The sequence below is a fragment of the Astyanax mexicanus genome, chromosome 20 (assembly GCF_023375975.1).
Source record: "Astyanax mexicanus isolate ESR-SI-001 chromosome 20, AstMex3_surface, whole genome shotgun sequence".
Taxonomy (NCBI): domain Eukaryota; kingdom Metazoa; phylum Chordata; class Actinopteri; order Characiformes; family Acestrorhamphidae; genus Astyanax; species Astyanax mexicanus.
Genome location: NC_064427.1, coordinates 12,034,023 through 12,056,082, shown reverse-complemented (window position 1 = coordinate 12,056,082; position 22,060 = coordinate 12,034,023). Strand labels below are relative to the sequence as shown.

At 38.2% G+C, this 22,060-nt stretch overlaps 2 protein-coding genes across 2 annotated transcripts in view; one reads left to right on the top strand and one right to left on the bottom strand.

The window, feature by feature from the left end:
* Positions 1 to 736: 736 nt before the first annotated feature.
* Positions 737 to 9,699, top strand: ska2 (spindle and kinetochore associated complex subunit 2). The gene is made up of 7 exons (XM_007259418.4): positions 737 to 843; positions 4,491 to 4,580; positions 5,618 to 5,794; positions 6,037 to 6,111; positions 6,273 to 6,309; positions 7,197 to 7,332; positions 8,663 to 9,699. Exons 1-7 carry the CDS (start codon positions 811 to 813, stop codon positions 8,784 to 8,786), a joined length of 672 nt encoding a protein of 223 aa, XP_007259480.3. The 5' UTR covers positions 737 to 810; the 3' UTR covers positions 8,787 to 9,699.
* Positions 9,700 to 10,396: 697 nt separating this feature from the next.
* The window catches only part of LOC103034854 (inactive serine/threonine-protein kinase TEX14), a 39,423-nt gene continuing 27,759 nt past the window's right edge, over positions 10,397 to 22,060 (bottom strand). The window contains exons 17-30 of the mRNA XM_049469084.1: positions 21,960 to 22,042; positions 21,645 to 21,782; positions 21,396 to 21,460; positions 20,704 to 20,817; positions 16,816 to 16,900; positions 16,625 to 16,721; positions 16,183 to 16,343; positions 15,890 to 16,041; positions 14,697 to 14,835; positions 14,442 to 14,606; positions 12,995 to 13,082; positions 12,434 to 12,523; positions 11,851 to 11,984; positions 10,397 to 10,882 (exon numbers count right to left, since the gene is read on the bottom strand). Coding sequence (XP_049325041.1) covers positions 11,918 to 11,984; positions 12,434 to 12,523; positions 12,995 to 13,082; positions 14,442 to 14,606; positions 14,697 to 14,835; positions 15,890 to 16,041; positions 16,183 to 16,343; positions 16,625 to 16,721; positions 16,816 to 16,900; positions 20,704 to 20,817; positions 21,396 to 21,460; positions 21,645 to 21,782; positions 21,960 to 22,042 — 1,444 coding nt within the window. The 3' untranslated portion in view covers positions 10,397 to 10,882; positions 11,851 to 11,917. The remainder of the gene's footprint in view (positions 10,883 to 11,850; positions 11,985 to 12,433; positions 12,524 to 12,994; positions 13,083 to 14,441; positions 14,607 to 14,696; positions 14,836 to 15,889; positions 16,042 to 16,182; positions 16,344 to 16,624; positions 16,722 to 16,815; positions 16,901 to 20,703; positions 20,818 to 21,395; positions 21,461 to 21,644; positions 21,783 to 21,959; positions 22,043 to 22,060) is intronic.

Here is a 22,060-nt window from a genome sequence, read left to right as displayed (position 1 = left end):
AGAAGTTAGACACACATGAGCCACAAACAGATAGAAGTGATTTAATTGCTGTGTAGAGTTAGACTTGTGTTATAGAACACTTATCTACCATGTACAATTAGAACGCTTAGTTATTGTGTAGAATTAGACTTGTGTTCTAGAATGCTTAGCTACAAACTGTTTGGCTACTGTAAAGCATCAGAGTGTTGAGTTTCTGTGTACAATTAGAATGTTTGGCTACTGTACAGCATTAAAATGTTGAGTTTCTGTGTAGAATTTGAATATTTGGGGTCTGTGTAGAATTAGAGATAATCGTTTGGTTAACACTCTTTAGAGATAATTGATCAGAGGTAATCAATCAGTAAACACTTTTTAGAGATAATTGATAAGAGAAAATCGATCTGTAAACACGCTTTAGAGATAATCGATCAGTAAACACTCTTTAGAGATAATTGATCAGAGGCAATTAATAAGTAAACATTCTTTAAAGATAAACGATTGGTAAACACTCTTCAGAGAAAATCGATCAGTAAATACTCTTTTGGGATAATCAATTGGTAAACATTTTTTAGAGATAATTGATCAGAGATAATCAATCGGTAAACACTCTTTCAAGATAATCGATCGGTATTTTTTGTCCAATAGCTTTAATTCTTCTCTTTTATCCAACCGATTTTCACAACGCCATTTTGTGAACTCCCCGTTTTCTGCCTTAACCTGCAATGGGCAATCAGCGTCCAGCATTTGTTTCCGAAAGCCAATCACAGGCGAGTCTCCACCCTGCGCTTGCTCCGTATTGGCGGGCCGCTGCAGGAATGTAAACTATTCAACATGGAGACGGCAGTAGATAAGCTGGAAGCTTTGGTAAGCTGCTTTCGAACCAAACCTTTAATCACATTTATTTCCCATAGTAAAAGCATTAAACCTGGAGCTCAGCGGCTCATGTGTTGGGGAAGGCGGCGGCAAGGCGCTTGGGGCAGTCGCAGGGCGGCGCGGTGTTCAGTTTCCGAGCTTCTCTCGGCGAGGTTGCGGCGCTAGCCTCTCCTGAGCGGGGAGCGGATCGGAGCCTTTCGTTGGAAGGCTTAGATAATTACCTTTATCTCGCGGTGTTTTACCCGATACTGCGGGGATCAAAATGCTCCAGAAAAAGACTAATAAAATTCACATTTCTGTGGTTACGGCCCGAGCAGTAGAGAACAGCGGGTACTGAAGTTATGGGCTCTGTGTGATTTTTCTGCTCCACCTTAAATGGTGCGCAGAGGACCGGCGCGCGCTCGGACAGGCGGCGGAGTGCTCATGCTGTAGCTCTTAAGGTGGAACTGAAGCAGACTTTTAGCTTCGTTGAGGACGAAGTCGGGCAGTGCGCGCTCGCGACGACGAGGCCTGAAACGCGCGTTCACGATAAATTAAACATTCAGCGAGAGGGCAGCGAACAGCTAGCCTGCTAACCTCCCAACAGCTCTCAGAATTACACAAATAGTGTAAATACAGAGCTGCTGGATCTGTTCATAACTCTCCTACTGTCAGCCTTCTCCTTTCACCGCTGTGGCCATAAACATGCACATGTTCGCGCGGTCCTTTAGTTTTAGTCTGAATTACTGGCCTGGGTGTTTACTAAAAGCGACATTTAATTAACATATTATTCTCCTGAACGCGTCTATCAGAGCGGGGTTAGAGCCAAATAATGGAGTGTGGCTCTCCGGTTTGTGAAACGGAGCCTGTCCATCATATTGTAGTTTTTAGTTCAGTAATTCGTTTGTTTTGGTGGCGGCTGAAAAACAGTGAGAGCGCTAGAAACACATATATTTTCTCATGTTCTACTGTAGCTAGAACAGTTCTACCCGGCAGACCCCAAACTGTTCTTTTTCTTTCTGAGAGTGCTCCTCACTGCTGCAGGCTCTTAATAGGTTAAAGAGAGTTCTGCTATAACACAGCTTTACACAAATATCACGATTTAAAAATATATGCCTACATTGGACTTTCCTATTTGCATCTGATCCTCTGATCTGATTTCTAAGCTGTGCAACCAGTAACTGCAGAAAAAAGTATGGAGGTACAACAGGTGAAGCCACCACAGGTCTAGCGTCTCTGCTGGCTGGTTGCTGTATGATATGTAGCTTTACTCATCCCCATACATTTCAGTGACGAATCAGTCCCATTTCCCATCTCTTTTTCTCTGTTTTGCTGACACGCTTATTCAGGAAGATTAAGGGTGGGCTACCAAATGAATAGGTGTGGCTGGTTTATAGTCTGTTATAACCTGCTTAACTTTTAATTTTCTTTTTTCAGGTTTACACAGTTAAACTGTGTCGTGATTATATATATATTTCCCGAGAGCAGACAAGCTGAGTAACCAGACTCTGTTCTGTCTGTCCAGTGCCCCTTTTATGTTGTACTACTGGTAACATTGTTATGAAAGCAGTGCAATATTAAAAGGGCATTGGCCAGGTATTTTTCTCAAAGGTAGGGTCAGCGAGCAGACGACCCAGTCAGCGGTTGCTGCTAACAGGCGCTCTGACTTCATTGCACTACTGTATTGGACAGCTAGCAGTGCAATAGTATTGTCAAAGCGTCTGAAAGTAGCGGAGCTCGAAGTTTGAAACTGAAAGGCACTGAAATCTGTGGTTTTTAATGCATTCATTTTTAGTTTCAGTTTAGGGGTGTAACAATTTCAGGACATTATGAAAAAATATGTATGTGTGTGTATATATTAGTGAATAAATGTTTTCCTGCGTAACTATGCTACTTTTGGTATAGTCTAAAATTAATGCACATAAGTGAGCTCCTGCTGATCTTGAAGATAATTTAACCAATTGACAAAAAACATAAATATGAGAAAAAAACTAATTTTTTTTATGTTTTGCATCCAAAGGAAAATAAAACTGGGTTAAAACCATCTAAATAAATAAAATAAATATTGTGTTTTATATTAAATAATTTAATTCGGTGCCTCATTTTCTGAATCAGGTCAGTTGAATCTCAAAGCCCATGTTCACCATCGCTACCAATCAGACACACAGATGCTCAGATAGCTAGCCAGAATGCAGTCAGCAGAATCATCATTACCAAGGGTGGTCTGTGGCTGTGTCCCAAACCGCATGCTACCATGATAAAACATATTTAAATTAGTGCAGGACCATCAGCAGCACATTTTAGTTTGTGTATGGGCCTGGATATCAACTGGCCGATAGTAGCAGTTAGTCTTGAAATAATGCTGTAAATAGGCATGGCACTATGAGGATTGGCTGAATTTGTGTGTAGTAGCCTAATTATTCTTAAATTACCTTCAAATCTACAGTCATGTAGAAACTGAAAATGTGTGGATCGTTACACCCCTAGGCTGCTTGTTTTTGTGTGTGTTTTAAAGAATCTTCATCTGATCCTAATTTCTGGGACCCTATCAGTATTGTCTCTGCTGTCCACTGTGTTCGGAGTAGTGCAATATTGCTTATAGGGTTTCAGTCTTTAGGTGTTGCCTTCATCTCTTTAACTACAGATTTTAATGAACTTCCATACGTTTGTTTTCTGAGATTGTAATTCAATTGTACGTGACCATGTGCCTAACAAATCTCTTTTACATTAAAACACACATTTTTTTGGTTGGCATTTAGACTATGAAATATGGGACTTAGCTCCTCAGTGATGTACTACAGTCGCAAGAAAAAGCATGTTAATTAGTTTAAGCAGACTGTGTTTGTCTAATGTTGTGACATAGATGAAGATCAGAACACATTTAATTACCAATTTTGCAGAAATCCATGTAATCCCAACGGAGTCACAATTTTTTCTTGAAACTGTATACCTGTTCCAAAAAAAGCAGTTTAGGCTGAAACAATCTTTAAAAACATAAATGAGTGTGCGGGTTCTGTTGTCACACTTTTTAAATATTCTTTACAATTTTAGAGTTTGTCACATACACAGTCATACATAGTACAGTTAGAAGTGGAATGCATTAATAACTGCCCATTCACATTAAACAATAAGATATACTGTAATGTAGAAAAACTTTAAAAATTAAGATCAAGGAAAGGTGTCACATTAAATGAGAGCAAAAATAATATTAATCTGTGTTAATAATGGAATTGTAAAATATTCTTTAATTATGTACAACACAGAAATCAATGTTATGCAGTATAGAGTTGTGTTAAAAAGAAAGTGGATGTGTAACATAATAACAAATGGAATAAATAACAAATGATTTGTTTTCACTGCTTAATTCTGTGTTTGTGTGTGAGGTATACCCAGATACTGTCCTGGTTCAGAGACAGAATAGTGGTAAGAAGCTCCTCCTCATCCTCCTGTCCTTGGTCCAGCATTGCTTGATGTAGATAGTCTGCAGGTCAGGCAGCCCGGGCAGAGAGATACGTTCAGCTGATTGCACTTTCCTCTGGATGACCTGCATGTCCTGGAATAGCACCTATTCCTAAACCAGGATGTGATCTTCCCAATGAGGGGGCTTTTGATGGTGTATTATTATTCTGCTGAATTGATTATTGGTTGTTGTGTTGTAGTTCCAGAAAGCTGAGGCCGATATAGAGTATGTGGAAAAGCGTCTGAAATTTGACTTCATGACCAACGCTCGAGAGAATGGAGCTGTTGAGGTGAGTTGTTCTGAAGAAGTATCTGAGGACCTGTTTACACCTGGCAATAACACCTTGGGGGAAATCTAGAGCTGTTTACGCCCGATTCCATATCTGCGTTTAAATGAGCACCTCCAGTCTGATTTCTTGCATAATTAAGACTGTGACATATGCAAATGAGTTTGTATATGTATATTTGGGACCAGTCTGAAACACTTCAGACATTAATTAGTGGGAGGGAACAAACTCCTGTAATCTGCATAAGCATATGTGTATAAATAAGTTGTATTTGTGACATCGCAAAAGCAGGAGGAGCTTTACTACACTTATTTCTATGTCCCTCTATATTTGTCTCTTTAATGTCCTGCTCAGGTTCGTTGCAACAAGCCAAGCAAACCAATCAATTGCCTAGGGCTGGCCTGAGGCCCCAGACAATGGCCGGTTATGAATTGAATGCAGTGACTAACTGTGTGAGCTCCCCTTTAAATTCTGTGACTATCAATGCAGGAATGTACAATGACATATCGGAATCCCCCTTAAAGAGGCCACTGCCACTAGTTTCTGACCGTAGCCAGCCAGGTTAGTGATTCCTGCAGCTGGCAAAATATGAAACTTCAGCAATCATGAAGCAGAGTTATCCATCAGAAAGCCAGATAAAAAAGTGATCATTTACATTAGCTATATTAGACCTATGTGTTTTGTACAAATAGGGTAATTTAGCTGCAGCTAGGCTAAAAACAAAACTGCAACTTTATTTTGAACAGACTGGTAATATGGTGTTTGGGTGCTTGTAATATGGGGTTGGATGGTGCAAATGCCTTGGAAAGGCCCTGGTCCTCCTAAACCAAATGTCCTCACTTAAAAACGTGCTCTCTGACGTCTCAAACCTGGCCCAGTACCAGCCTCCCAACCATTGTTTGTGTTTTCTTTACAATCTTTCCACATAATATAAAGGAATAATTATTTATTTATTTATTTTTGCCTTGTCATCCCAGTGTGTACTATTACCATTGTAAGGTGCATATTGGCTGATGGTCATGTATGTGTCTGTGTTTCAGGGAAACCCAGTTCAGCTCCTGGAGAACCTGGCTGCTATTAAGGCACGTCATGCCGCTCTGTGCATGCAGGTGGAGGAGATCGCGGCTGAGCAGAAACGCTCCATGGACTCAATCCGATCTCACTTAGACACCACAGTAAAGCTGGTGGAGGAGCTTCACAGCACGGCTGATTGCCAGGTTCGTTCAGCTACTTCTGGGGTTTTCGTTCAGCTGGCTTCATTGTTAACATTAAATAATGTCCTGATCCAGTCCAGTGAGTGATAGGTTGTTTAAAAAAAGTTGATAAACTGCCTTAGTATCAGATGATACTGAACATCATAGGTCTGACATCACATCAGGAACCTGGATTAAGACTTAAAGGTTTTAAAGTGTGTGAATTCCAGTCCTGCTACAGCACTGCACTGTTTATGCTGTTCCAGGTTCCTCCCTTCAGTGTAGAAGAGCAGGAGGCGAGGGAGGCCCTGTGCTCGTCAGTGGCTGCTCTTTCTGTAGAGGTAAGACACCAGAGGCATCTACTTTTTATTTAGTTTCTGGATTAAAGATAAGATGTAGTGTGTATATGTGTATATACTTTAATAAAAAATACATTGTATTTTACAGATATGGCACTGCAGATATACCTTTTGTATAACTATATTTAATTTTGTTTCTGTAGGGGCCGTCTGAACCTGCTGTCCAGGAGGAGTGTAACTGTAAGTTCCCTATATTTCTCTACATTTACTTTTAATTATTTTTCCTATATACAAGAATACACTATAAATATGTAATTAAATGTAAATTACAAACAGAAATTGACTTCCAGAGTGAGCAATTATTCATCAAAATAACACATTTTATATTAAATAATAATATAAAATGAGTAATTTAGAAATTGCCAGCAAATGTTAACAAAGCTCACAAATCTACCAAAAACAGAAATTAATCCATATCCTAGGCTTAGTTCCCCATATGCATCTAAAGTTAAAACGTCTGGAGAGTCTTCATCAATTGATAGAAAGTGAGTGCAGATTGATGTTTGTACCACTATTGGAAAACCCTATTGGCTGAGGTTAGGTGCATACAACAGGATTTTAACAATCGTAACAGATTTAAATCAGTGTGATCTAAAACATATAGACCTGAACACTGTTCACCTGGCTCCTCAGGTACACATTGTTTTTTTTCTGTTTAGAGAAGCTTAAAAAAAGTACAAATATCTAAGCCAAATCTGTAAAGAAACAATAATAAAAAACACAATAAAAATGTATTTAAAAATATTATTAATATTATTATTAGTAGTAATAATAGTACTAGTAATAGTAGAAGTAGTAGATGTATGACATATAAATCCTAGTTCTGAACTCACTTACTACTGTTTGACGCAATGTGTTGCAGGTCAACTCTCACTTCCCATCCAGGAATTTGTTTCTTATTGAAAACTTTGTTGGAAGTCTAGGTTTAAAATAAATCTGTGTTAAAGAGAACCCTGCTTTGGTAAATAGATTACTATATTCAGGATCGACAGTGTTACTTTATCCACACAGTGAAACACTATGCAGTTATATAGAGATAATTTCATCAGCTGTTGCTTTTCCACAAGCACACAGACGTTGTGGGGAAGTGACGGATGCTGAGTTTGACGCTGTTCCACGAAGCATCCGAGGAAGCCTCAAGCTGAATGACCTCAACACACTCTACAGGCAACTAGCGGATCACTTCTCATCAGAAAAAAACAGGTGGGTGTTTAAACAAAAACACGTAAAGTCCTTTTTACAGTATGCCTTATGATGCTCACCAATTTGAGCCAAGTGAACTCTGCATAAAGGACCACATTTGAAAATGGTGGGCTTTAGAATCTCTCTGTCTCAACCAATCCCATCTAAACAAATCTCTCAAAATGCATTTACCGCACTGTAAGGCACACTAAGGTTTTAAGGAGCAGTAAAGCCACTCCAGTGAAGTACAGGTTATACAGGAGTTTAAGTTTAGTTCTTAGAGGCAAGAGAAATATTAGCATTAGCCACTAACCACCCAAAGTGCTAGCTCTTTTGCCGTTCAGAGGTGAGTATTAACAGACTGTAGCGTGCGTGTTTACCATGTTAAAACAATGTGGGACGAACTGCTAGCTAAAATCGCCCTGGCTTACCAGAACACTCAGGGTTGCTCGGTTTAGCGCCGTCACATTTACGTCCTGCTGGCCCTAACGGTTAGCCTGTAATGCAGCCAGCCTTAGTGGAAAATTACCATCCAGCGCTTGTTTGACTTTAAAAGAAAAGTTTTTTTTTCTTTAAGAATTAGTTTTGTTTAATTTAGCTTAGCTTTAACTTAGCCCCCACTTTCCTTACTAGGGTCGCATAATGTGCCTTACAATACGGTGTGCCTCAGTGTGAAAAATACGGTAAATCTTCTTTAGTTTAGCAAATTGAATTGGTTTAGATCAGGGGTATACAAACTTTTTTTGTTGGGGGCCAGAAGGAGAAATATATTTGAAGTCACGGGCCACACTCTGTAATAAAACAAATAATGAAATATACCACTCTAAATAATACTTTTTCCTGATTATTTCATTTACACACCATTTTACTTGACTTACTATCTTTATCTTTGACAGTGTTGTGTAAACTAAGATTTTTCAAATTGATGTTTTATTTCATGATGTCTTAATATTAAACTCCTTAATTACGGCAACTTTTAGCCCATTTTTCTGCACCAGAAATGCGCACCCTCTCCGCTTTTAGACTCTTTTGCCCCGTTTTTCTGCGCTAGAAATGCGCACCCTCTCCGCTTTTAGACCTAGCGTTCAAACTTTGAATCTCACATTATAAAAACCTGCTTACCAGCGGGCCAACTTTCATTCTATTTCTAAAATACCTCGCGTGCCGGGATGTAGTTTGGACACCCCTGGTTTAGATCATAATGAGATGCATTAAAGAATTATTTTATTTTATAAAGTAGTCTTCGGCTCAGGTCAGATTGCCAGCCCAGATTTGTGCCATATATAGATCCAGAATGGTGTTTGATAGTCTGGACAGTAAGAAACCACATGCTGTTACTGTGTTCTTTCAGAGCTCCACTGAGTTTACAGAAGATGAAGAAACTGAACATGAAAGTCAGCGATGGAGCAGTTAAAACACTACAGCACCTCTTACTCGTTGAGACAGACAAGAAGGGCAGCATTTCTCTGTGCTGAACAGACTGAGCTAAAACATTACAGACCCTCCAAGACATCTTCCACAGCACTCTTGTATAGCTGGAGAGTGATGCAGGTGTCTCAGAGTCTGAATCACCTGTACTGAGAGGAAAGCCGGAGTTCCACATGAACCCACGCTGCTGTTTTTTCTGAACTGTCCATTATGCAGGTTATTTAATTACCCAGCAATCCAAGAAAATACTGGAAGGAAGGCACACACGATGCGTGTGTTTGAGTGCAGATGGTGGATTTTGAAACTTGTCGTCTACCAGGTAAATGTCATATTGCTCCTACCTGAAAATCCTCCAGTGGTTATCACCACTGAAAATCTCGGAAATACTATTTTTGTACACAACATATTTTAATTAAACCCATACTTCTTGGTACATGAAATCATCCTGAAACAAGTGAAAATTTCTAATATTCCATATTCTTGTTCAGAGAGGTGTCAGTATTATTCAGCCTGTTTCTAGATATTGTTAGTGGTAATTCATGAAGTGAAATTTAATTTCTAATATTCACTAATTCATATATATTTTGATCTGTTGAAATAGAAAATAATTTCAATAGAACAAGAAGGCCTACAATCACATTCCATTAAATGCTCATGCATGTGTTAACTGGATGAATTCATTGGCTGAGATACTTTTTGCAGTGTGTGAATAGCATTGTGTGGATCTAGGGAAAAGCTCTGTCTGCTGTTGCTCTCAGAATGAAGTTAGGTGGCATTTCAGATGATAAAGATCTGTGCAGAAATATTCATTCAGTCTCATTCAGCCAATTAAATGTTACCGAATCTGCCAGGAGCTTTGCAACAGAAAAAAATGATTTTTTTAATCACAAAGTACTGAAACCATTGCTAGGAGTGTTCTATTGTGTTGTATTTGTTTAATTAAAGCATCATCAAACAGAACTGACTCTGCCTCAGTCTTTTACAAAGCAGGAATACAATTAAATCAAGCAAAAGCAGCCATGTGCTCACAACAGACCTCAGTCTTAACAGTGTCTTAAACAGCGAGAAAAAAGAAATATGACAGATGGAGTAAAAATTCATGTCCAATAAAATGTTTCTTTAATGATATTTAATTTATACTACACAACTTATGTCTGAAATTTTAAAAGTCATCTCTGGAGATGAAGGTGTGTAATATGTTTAGAACTAAAGAACTGTAAAGATGAAAAGAACAAGAAGTAGAACAAAGTTGGAACAAAGTAAAAAAAAAAAAAATACTTGTGTGAAGTCATGTGAGTGAAGATTTGTAGAATGTGGAACAAGGATAATGACAAGTTAGAACTACATGTGATAAATTGCATATTCCAGGTATTTTTTGTAAGAAATGGATGGTATAGGCTCCAGAACAAAGACAGAAAGGACCCTCCAGAAAGCTAGGGTCTGTCATGGTATGGAGTCGTCAGTATATTTTTGTAATGCAACATTGATACACATGTTTAAAGAACAAAACATCAAAAACATTAACACATTCTGCCTTTAAACCTCGAAAGATATTTTATCATAAAAGCCCTTGTCAAGTCAAGAAGAGAGTATGGGTAGTGGACTTGGCTGCCTGCATTCCTGGAACATCAAATCATCTTGTAGGTGCTGTGTAAAAAGGGCAAAATTACAAAATGGTAAATGTTGACGTGAAATGTGTTGCAGGGCTGAAATGCAGGAATTAATTTACAGTATCTCAAAAGTAAGTAAACCCCTCATGTTTGTAAATATTGTCAAAGTTTAACAAAAAGGTGTACTGACTTTTGTTGCCATTAATGGCTGAGTGGTGAGGTACTTTCAGGGCAAATTTCTACTATTATACAAGCTGTACACTGACTACTTTACATTGTATTTGTGTCTTATCCATTAAAAAGATATAATAAAATATGTGACGGGTGTACTTACCTTTTGTTAATACACAGTATCTCACAAACAAATTAAATTAAGTTGAATTGGCAAAACCTGCAATAGCTTGCATTCATACTATCTGCAATCAAGTACATGTCAAAACACATGCAAAAACACTTTGATCCAATGTTCTCAAATGAGTTTAAATTTTAATATTGATTCCTGGTGATCTTCCCTCCTGTACCTTTTTCATTTTCTGTTAATTAAAGATATGACAACATATCATCTTTGCGACGCTCATATTTGACCTTTTGTACAGACAGATAATACAGGTTCTTTAAATGTAGATATATTTTAAAAGTAAGGTCTCAAGAATACGAGTGCCATGTCCCATGGAAATTAGCACTTTTCTTCAATGCATTCTGCTGTGCCAGATCTCTGCGCTTTGACATTTTTGGAATCAAATGAAACAACAGAAGTAGGCAATCAAAAGTTGAAGGTTGAAAATGATCAACCTCACTGTAATCTATAGTCCTATAAATCCATATTCTAATGTTTTCAGAATATTCTCATTCTGAGTGCAAGGTGCCTGTTCTTTGTGTTTTAGAGTGTATATGTGTGATGTTCCCCGATTGGCTAGAAGCAGCGCTGCAGCCATATTTATTTAAATAATGTTGAGCTCTGCTGAACTTTTTCGCTGGACGGTGTAGCTGTGTTCAACGCAACGCAAACCAGTAAGCACATCGGCCCTCTCTATATTGAAATTAATAGGATGTGTCGAGGCTTAAGTGCTAGTGGATATGTATCGTATCAGGCCTCCCTCCAACAGCCATTATTCACGTCACCTTGCTATGAGCACATTGGCCAGTATGCACACAAGAGTTTCCATCAAAGACTGTAAGTAAACAAAAATAAAGATAAGAAATGTTATGAAGTCACAGTCACCACCTTAATCAAACAGAATTCCTGTGGAAGGAGCGGAAGCAGCAGTTCACAGCAGAAAGCCCTATATTTGCTATAGTTACTGCTGATGATGGGGGTAACACCAGATACAGAATGCAAAGGTTCACATGATTTTACCCTCACAATTATGTAACACTGGATCACTGTCCTCAATAAATTATAACGTTTTGGGTCAAATTTATGCACAAATGACTACTATAGTTGTGGTGTAAACACATAACAGAGGGGAGCAGAAGCATGTTTATTTAAGGTGAACTCTACCTGTGTCAGATAACTGGCCTGAGGAGACCCGGTCACAATCCTCCACTCCTATACACAATTTCCTCTCTCAGTTATCTCCTCCTGGACCTGCCCACCAGCCTCTCACATACACCGTGTCGTCCACCTCACACTGCCTGAACACAACACACCACCGGACCCCAGAGTTTATACAAACGCCATCTGATATTACTTATGTTATCTCTTTTGACTTTTTAAATAAAACAGTGACTGTACTAGTGCATCTCACAAAAGAACAGGGTATCATGAAAAAAAAAAAGATTTGTTTATAAAATTATTATAAATATTAAACAAAAAAGACGTAATATACAGAAATGTCAGACTTCAAAGAAATGTTCATGTCAAAACTTATGGCTTCTTTAGCAAGAATTGCTGCATCTGTGCAGTGTCACGTAAAAGCTACACTGACCAAAAATAAGAATATTTGACTGTTTACCTAAAATGCAGCTTTTTAAAATACTGTATTTTTTATAGTTCTTTAGGAGAAATACAATGGAAACTATGTAATAGCATAAAAAAAACCTAAAATGAATCTAAAGGGGAGTTGTGGAGGATGGACACCCACAATGCCTTTGTCTTAGAAATGGGTTGGAGTGCTGCACAGATTTTCTGATCCTGCAGGTGCTGCAGACAGTCATCCAGAGTGGAGTGTGCTCTGTGGGGAAAAGCAGATTGAAAAATGTGGAGAAACTGCATATATAAACTCCTGAAAATGTCAAAATCAGAACATTATCTGGAGCTGCCCTCAAAACACATGCAAGTGGCAGCACCTGTATAGTGCATACAGGAGGCATGAAACGACTTTAGGTGAAATCTCTGCTCTATTCCCACACGGGCTCATTAAACCGAAAAGGACGTATTATACAGAAATGTCCAACTTCAGACAAACATTTATGTCAAAATTCGGTTGTGGCTTCTTTAGCAAAAATAAATCAGTAAAATCTCATGACTTAAAGTAAAATCTCTGGAAACTAGACTGCTCTATTCCCACATGGGCTCATTCGGACATTACCCAGACTTACTAGTGGGCTGGCAGGATAAACTCAGAGTAATGTTTAGTAAAGTTCTGAGATAGATGTGCATGTGTGAAATGGGACTGAACATGGAGGCAGAGTTTATAGTTCACCTTTCTGTTTCCTCTAAAGGCTCAGGGGCGGAGGTGGATCGGCCCACCTCTGCATTCTGAGAGGCTTCGCAAATATTCAGCATTAAACCTGCATTTAAAACCATAAACAGCCCTGTTAGTGTCAGTAAACCTGAGGCAAGAATTTGAGTTATTATTTTAAAAAGCATATTTGTGACAAACACACTGATGTCATGCAAAGTAATGAGTTGGTAAATTAAATATAATTTTTAAATTAATCTTCTATATTATATATATGAGATCCCATGAATTACTATTATTTGTATACCATTTTTATTCTCTCTCCCCTCTCAAAAGTAAATATTATTTAAATTAAGTTATTTAGTGAGAAATGTATCTTACGGAGGACATATTGTGCAAAACTCGCTTATGTTGTGTGCTTTTTTTAAATTTCCACTTGAGTCTCAACTGCCCCTAAAAATACTCCAAATGCAAAAAATCCATCAATCTGTATTCTAAGTAGGCCGAAAGAGTTTAGTGTCAGGAATCATATGCTTCTATGAGCTGTTTGGATGGCTCCCCTAATGTATTTTTTTAGTTGAGAACCTCAACTAACAGTTCACAGCAGAATTAGCCAGCAGACTTCATCTGACTGAGGGATCTGTGGCAAGTCAGCAAATGAGGAAGCGGTAAGTACATTCAAATAATGAGTTTTGTACTTCTGTTGCAGTTAAGCATGAACTAGCTTGTTAGCACAAGCCAACATTAACATGTGGTAAAAGCTCAAGGGGCTTATTTGCATAAAAGTGGCAGAGCCCTTAAATGGCTAATTCTAAAAGGGACTGAAACTGGCAACAATAGAGCTGGTGAGATCTCTTTACGTGAGAGTGATTTTGTGTAAATGACCTCATGAACATCTTTTGTATAGACCATAAACCTATTCTAACTTGAGTAAAAAAGTATATGTCTCCTTTAAAAGTTAAAGTATGTTTCAGAAATACACAATATTATCCAACATTTAGAAGTTAACAAGAAATTAACCATACACAGTTTCAACTAAACTAAACACAAATGGCTATTTTTACATAATGCTTAAATCAGGGCTCACAAATGCGCCCCTGAATAAACCCGATGTTAGGTCTCCATAGTGCAGTAGTGATGTTCTGGTCACTAATGCTGGGAGCGAATGACAGAGAATCCTTTATTCCTATTACAGCTTGTGTACCATCAACATAATTCTGAAGCTTGCTCATGATTAAGCTTTTATTTTATGGTAAATGCAACATGATTTTGCTTTAAGAAAACAATGCTTTCAGCCCTTCTGTTAATATTTCTGACCTTTCTCAGGTGCATTTTCTACTTCTTCCTGTTCCTAATTGTTAGTATATATTTTTTTTACTCTTACTGTTCTTTAATTAATACACCCTCCTCCACTGTTCAAAAAGTAAAGCTATAATATCACACGAACATGACTGAGTGCACTACTTACCTTCATTACTTCCTACCACCTGACAAGACACTGCAGCATCTGGAGGCTGATCCAAAGAATTATCAGTACTGATAGAGTCAGAGTGTTCAGACACACAGCTATACGGCTCTTTATCAATCTCATTCTCTTCATCACTCACAGCTTTCATTTTCTCAGGACCTGCAGGTTCAGCACATCAGAACTTTACAGCCAGGGACACACTAACAAACACTTTAATATTTGGAAGAAATACTGTTATTTCTGCCCTGCCTGGAGCGGTGTGTGTGTCTGTGCCCTGGCGGCTGTACTCTATGGTTGTGTGTCTGCTCTCAGAGCTGGCTGTGGTAAACTCCTGGTTGACGGTGGGTGGTGTGTCCATCTCCTCTAGAAAAATGTCCCTCTGTGATGGCTCCGTCTGAGCATAGCAGATTATACAAATATCAAAACATTTACCAAGAGCAACAGCCAAATACCAGAGCGAGCTCCTGTTGTTAGTAATATGTAATTATTTATAGGCTCGTCACAAGACATGGAAATGATCAAGTATTTTTACTGACTCCATACTGCCAACTATGTTCACAAACGAATGACTGTCAACTGTTTTTTTAGGGTTCTTGGTCAGAGTCAGGCTAAAATCCGTGAGCAGCGACATTTTACCATGTGAAAGAGTGCAGTGCTCACACTAATTACTACTGCATCAATAATGGCACATTTACACACACATAGCAGACCAGGCAGAATTCAAACTAGAATAAAAAAAACTGTTGAAACAGCATGGAAAATGTAAAGAAACTGCAGTGATTTTTGCATTAACGTTGACTTTTATTTAACTGCAGGCATTATTAAAATAAGTCAATTCATTTTGTCTGGTCAACTTCTGTTCATTTGTTAATATACTTCCATTTCTGCATTTCATGCCTGCAACATTTAAAAAAAAGGCTGAGATGGGGCTAGTAAGGAGATAGGAAATAATTATGTGATTTTAAACAGGTTATGTCAAGAAATGCTTCCTTCTCCAGACCAAAGACAAAAAGGACCATCCATACTGTTATCAACAACACAGTCAGGATTGTGCTAGAGTGCCACTGGCAAAGGAAATTTACACTTTTGTGATACTGCTTTATGCTTGTTTTTCTTTTTGTCTGCTTCGGTTTCAGGGTCTTGTGTTGTTAAAGACTTTTTGTTGTAAAAGTTTTTAACTGTTTGCCCATGATGTGTACAATTCATAGTACAGGAAATCCACTTCAAACAGACTCATTGATAATGTAACTAGCTTGTTAAATGTACTAGCTATCTCTGTGACTGTACAACACCAAATCAATAAAAAAAATATTTTTTTATTCTTTCAGCAACTCTATGGCCCACTGAGGGAAGGGCATGGCCCACAGGTTGAAAAAAATAAATTAAATGGTCTAAATTATTTCTGGGAATGAAAAAAAAAAAGTGAGGTGAGGTGTATTAGTCCTGACCGCTTTGCTGATTGTGTTGCTGTTTCCGAGGTTGGCTGTGGCATACAATTTGCTACACACAGACTGCTCAGGAGCACTTCCCCACGGAGACGTGTCCAGCATCAGGAGAGGAACAGACTCCCGGCTATACGGGGATGGGCTGCGATCAACATCTGACAAAACACACAAAAAAGATTCAAATAAATAAAAGTAAACAACCATAATACACAAAAAAACAAGATATAGTTAAAAGTAAAATGAAATATCTTCCCAAACAAAGTGACTTCTTGTTCTTAAGTAAAGCTGATGTAAACCTCTGCATGTAACCGGACTCCGGGGGGTGCTGTTGCATGGTGGGAAGCGTGTTCTGTGGGGGCTGGGTGGAGATCCATTCTGCCCTGACCACTCCTGATGCTGTGCAGGTGAACAGGTGATACTGGAGAGATCAGCCAAATCCTGCATCAGACTGACCCCACTGTAGGAGAACACAGGGCATAAGAAGGACAAGAACGATTAAACACAGTGTATTGTTGTGATTTTTTTTATTAACTGGCCACACACACACACACACATATGTATGTGTGTGTATATATATATATATATATATATATATATATATATATATATCCTTTGATTTGTTATACTGTGACAAACGCACCAGCCTAGAATGCAGCAGGAATTGTGTAGGAAAACAATTTCTAGAGGATACAATGCCTGAAAGTGGAGTTAAGTATAAGCTGATACTACTGCTGTTACCCAACGGTGTACAGAGCTCCCTTTGATGATGTGCTGGACCCGGTCTGGTCTGGCTCCTCAGGGGCAGTTTGGTAATCAGGATGATGACCATTAAAACCTGTGGATAGAGGCATACAAGTAAACTATAGATATATAATAATAAACAATGTTAATGATAAAAGATGTTTTAGGTTTAAAACTGTAGTTCTTACTCTTCTTATCCTCTATGACCTGGTTGTCAGTGACTGTTGTGTTAGGACGACACACTTCAATTGTAACTTCTGGATCTAGGATGGTCTGACAGAAATCACATTAATCAGTCATATCATAAATGCTCTTGGTGTACCACTCACCCGTCTGTTTTGAGCATTCATGCCTAGGGATAGAGAGTCCTGACTCTTGTTAGGCTGGAGGGTTAGGGGAAAGTGTGAGGATTATATAGTCCTATAAACTGAGATTTTTCAGAGGGACAATCCAAATGAAGGGCTATTGATGGAATACATGACTGTATTTTTCTTGCTAAAAACAGATAAGGTACACTAACCACTATAGTTGCATAGTTTAATGTAGTGCTGTGCGATATGACAATAAATATCGTAGGGACGATAGAAAAGTGTCTACTTACCTACTATCCTTTCTACAGTAATTTCATCAATTACTCATGCAAATATAGAGTAGGCTATGATAAAATGTATTGGGCGTTAGGGTTGGGTTTCTATTTTTGGTGAGGATCTTGGACGGATTTTATGTGGTACACAGCGCTCTGTTGCGTATTTTTAAATTTTAACTATTTCACTAGAACCGTCACCCTGCCGCTGCTCCTTTGTTCTATAGGTGTTGCGTCTCATAGCGCTGGTAAAGCTTTATATTTTGTCTTTAAGCTACTGCTTTGAGTGTTCAATATTTCGTTTTGATCTTTTAGAATTTATTAGATTATATTTCTTTTAGCATTTTAAGTTTAGTCTAGTTGGTTATTTTTCTATTTCATATTGATTTTTGTGTTTTTATAAAATGTTATTAGCTTATTAGCTTCTAGCTTGTTGCTGCCTTCTTTGTAATTTAACATACATAACTCACTGGTCTTTTCAATGAATGTTGATTTATTTATTTAATAGCTGTATCTAACTATTTTAAGTCAGACAGACACTGTGTTTTTTTAATCGGGTCCAGAGTGTTCTTCCGCATGTTTGAATGGTTTGTCCTGTAGGAAAACACACGCCATTTATGTGCTGTCACTGTAGTCTGAGTGGCAAGCTGAGAGACCGCAGGTCATGCAGCCCATAAGCAGCAGAAGAAGCGCCAAATCCCTGCGAGCCGCGCACCCGTTAATCCACCTGCGAAGCTTTAAACACGCTACATTGAACATAGTTCTACGTCACGCCAAATCTGACAGCGCGCCAGGAAAGTGGTGAGAAATCTAGCCGGTCAGTCAGGCTCGCGTTCAGGCTCACATTCAGGCTCGGGTTCGGGCAGACAATCTAAACTCTAGTATGCAGAAATATATTATTATTGTTTTTATTAATTTTCCATTCTTTTAAATAGCAGGATACTTTTCTCTATTTCTCTGCCCAGACCCGACCCGTGATTTCCCATCACTTTCCTCGGGCAGAAATAGTCTGCTCCAGGAAATAGTCTGTGAGGTAGTCATCTGTTTTTTAATACTATTTTTATTTTATATAAAGCTATGGCATGATAATCATCATATAGCTGAGTAACCAAGTATTATTGTTAACAAAACGAACAAAATATCGAAAACTGAAAGCTCTCCTTAACTAAAACTAATAAAAACAGTAATGAAAAGAAACTTGTGCTTGTTAATTTATTCATAATTTATTTATATAAATGTGGTATATCATGATATATACAGTTGTGGTCAAAAGTTTACATACACTTGTAAAAAAACATAATGTTATGGCTGTCTTGAGTTTTCAATAAGTTCTACAACTCTTATTTTTCTGTGATAGAGTGATCGGAACACATACATGTTTGTCACAAAAAACAGTCATAAAATTTGGTTCTTTCATAAATTTATTATGGGTCTGCTGAAAATGTCACCAAATCTGCTGGGTCAAAAATATACATACAGCAACAAAATTTGTCAATTTTGGTGATGTAGCGAGTTGTGTCAATCAAATTAGCTTCATGTCATGGCCTCTTCACTTCTTGTAAGTGATTCTGATTGACTACAGCTGTTGACTTCTCATGAGCCCATTTAAATAGGGCTCATTTGACCCAGTGATTAGACTCAGCTACAAAAGCTACAATGGGAAAGTCAAAGGAACTCAGTGTGGATCTGAAAAAGCGAATTATTGACTTGAACAAGTCAGGGAAGTCACTTGGAGCCATTTCAAAGCAGCTACAGGTCCCAAGAGCAACTGTGCAGACAATTATACGCAAGTATAAAGTGCATGGAACAGTTGTGTCACTGCCACGATCAGGAAGAAAACGCAAGCTATCACATGCTGCCGAGAGGAGATTGGTCAGGATGGTCAAGAGTCAACCAAGAATCACCAAGAAGCAGGTCTGCAAGGATTTGGAAGCTGATGGAACACAGGTGTCAGTCTCCACAGTCAAGCGTGTTTTACATCGCCATGGACTGAGAGGCTGCCGTGCAAGAAAGAAGCCCTTGCTCCAGAAAAGGCACCTTAAGACTCGGCTGAAGTTTGCTGCTGATCACATGGACAAAGATAAAACCTTCTGGAGGAAAGTTCTCTGGTCAGACGAAACAAAAATTGAGCTGTTTGGCCACAACACCCAGCAATATGTTTGGAGGAGAAAAGGTGAGGCCTTTAATCCCAGGAACACCATGCCTACTGTCAAGCATGGTGGTGGTAGTATTATGCTCTGGGGATGTTTTGCTGCCAGTGGAACTGGTTCTTTGCAGAAAGTAAATGGGATAATGAAGAAGGAGGATTACCTACAAATTCTGCAGGAAAACTTAAAACCATCAGCCCGAAGGTTGGGTCTTGGGCGCAGTTGGGTGTTCCAACAAGACAATGACCCAAAACACACATCAAAAGTGGTAAAGGAATGGCTAAACCAGGCTAGAATTAAGGTTTTAGAATGGCCTTCCCAAAGTCCTGACTTAAACCCCATTGAGAACATGTGGACAGTGCTAAAGAAACGGGTTCATGCAAGAAAACCATCACATTTAGCTGAACTGCACCAATTCTGTCAAGAAGAGTGGTCAAACATTCGACCTGAAGCTTGCCAGGAGCTTGTGGATGGCTACCAAAAGCGCCTAGTTGCCGTGAAAATGGCCAAGGGACATGTAACCAAATACTAATGTTGCTGTATGTATATTTTTGACCCAGCAGATTTGGTGACATTTTCAGCAGACCCATAGTAAATTTATGAAAGAACCAAATTTTATGACTGTTTTTTGTGACAAACATGTATGTGTTCCGATCACTCTATCACAGAAAAATAAGAGTTGTAGAACTTATTGAAAACTCAAGACAGCCATAACATTATGTTTTTTTACAAGTGTATGTAAACTTTTGACCACAACTGTATTGTTATTGTGATCTAAAAAATTCCAAATCGTGATATATTTTTTTCCATATCGCCCAGCACTAGTTTAATTTGTAGTTTTAATGTTTTATGGCCATTTTCTGTATAACTAGCACAAAAAATGCTAGTAATATGTCTTGGTACATTATTTTCTAAATCTTACAGATAACATTCTTAGAAAGTTTGATCTGTCAAGTTTTCTGGATGTAGAGCGTTTTTATTTAACGGTTTAAACATTCTGGTAACGTCACTGCAACGTCACTTGTGTCAGTGTTTTAAATTTTAGTTTTGGGGAAGTTGCTTTTAATGTTTCCCTAAAGTTAGAAATTATTAAGGTGGAAATGTTATGGGAGAAGCATGTTATAAGGCTGTGATGAAAACTATTATTACATCACCTGTTTTCAGAAGGTTTCTGGAACCTTATTCTGTACCGTTAACTGTAACTGTAAGTGTGTAACTTTCCTGAAACCTTCAAAACGTTGCTAAACATTCTTATAACATTCTCACAAAACTGTGTTTAAATTCAGGCCTCCATTAATGGAATTCCTACTGCTGCTCTGTAAGTGTTTATATTACAAATGTGTCACCTCAAACATCTCCTTTGAATTGTCTGTGACGGCTGAGTTTAGTTTTGGAGTGCAGAATATGCTGGAAGCCTCCACAGGTGACTCTCTACAGTCTGACTCCAAACTGCTTTCCTCCTGAATACACACAGATCCAGTCTTTCACATTCTGTCTGATATTTTTGAGTGGAAGAAAATTGCCTGTGATGTCTTAAAAATTAAAACATATTAATAAAAAGTGTATTAATGTTGTCTTTCACACAGAGTCTGAAACTGACATACTGTAATGCTTTTTTTTATGAAGCACGTTTAATATTCTGTGCATGAATTTGTTAAAATTTGTCTGTTCATGTCCAACAAAGAATGAGCAATACTGAGCACTTGTGTGAAGGAGAGACATTATAGAGTAGATAAAAGAAAGCAATAAGAAAAGAAATTGAGTTTACCGTGCATGTAAAAACATGTCAGATTAAGTGTGTAGGTTTAACTATGTTAAATTAGTATCAATTTTTCACATTTGAAAAATCTGTACTCTGTGGAAAGAGCCTTTACAGTTGAGCAGATCATATTTACAGGGCTCCTATAATGTAAAACTCAATTTGCTTTATTAAAAATAAAATAATTCTACTCAAACACTGTCAAAGTTTCAAAACCTTTCCAGTCCATCCAATCCATATATACAAAATAATCTGCACAATTGGCCTGTTTTAAATTACCTGTTCTTCTGCAGACTCCAGTACGGTGTGGAAATCTACACTCTCTTTATTTTCTATTTGGACACCTAGCATAGAATAAGCAAAATGGATTAGGGAGTATTTTCTGTGCTTTATTTCAAATATAATTTATATTATACCACAGTTAGTTCCGACACTGCAATATGATTGCCATAAGAGTAAACAAATTAATGTTATGTATACAATAACGGTGTGAATTATTATTTTGATTATGATTATTAATAATATTACCATCAAAGCTTTTTAATTGCTGTTCCAGCTGGGTGTGATCCTTCTCCTCTATGTCTTCACTCTCACTGCTAGTGATTGGCGCTGCTGGTGTTCCCATTCTGCCCAGAGTCATTTGTGCCACCGCCTCCCTTACATCACCTTTACAGAACACACAAACACACTTTTACCCCTGGAATATTTTACACTAAAAGCATAATCTTTTTGGTAAAACTGCGTACTGCTCTTTTTTTGTCAGTGTAATTATTTCCAATGTTCAGCAGTTAAAACATATGTGGGCAGTGTAAATCCTGTTACTTTCACATTATGGGGGCTTACTGGTCCACACGGGCCTGACTTGAGCAGCAGTCTTGGGTGTGGTCACCTGCTGAGTCTCAAGCCTGTCTGAAGATCTGTATGAGCTGAAACCACAGTATGTT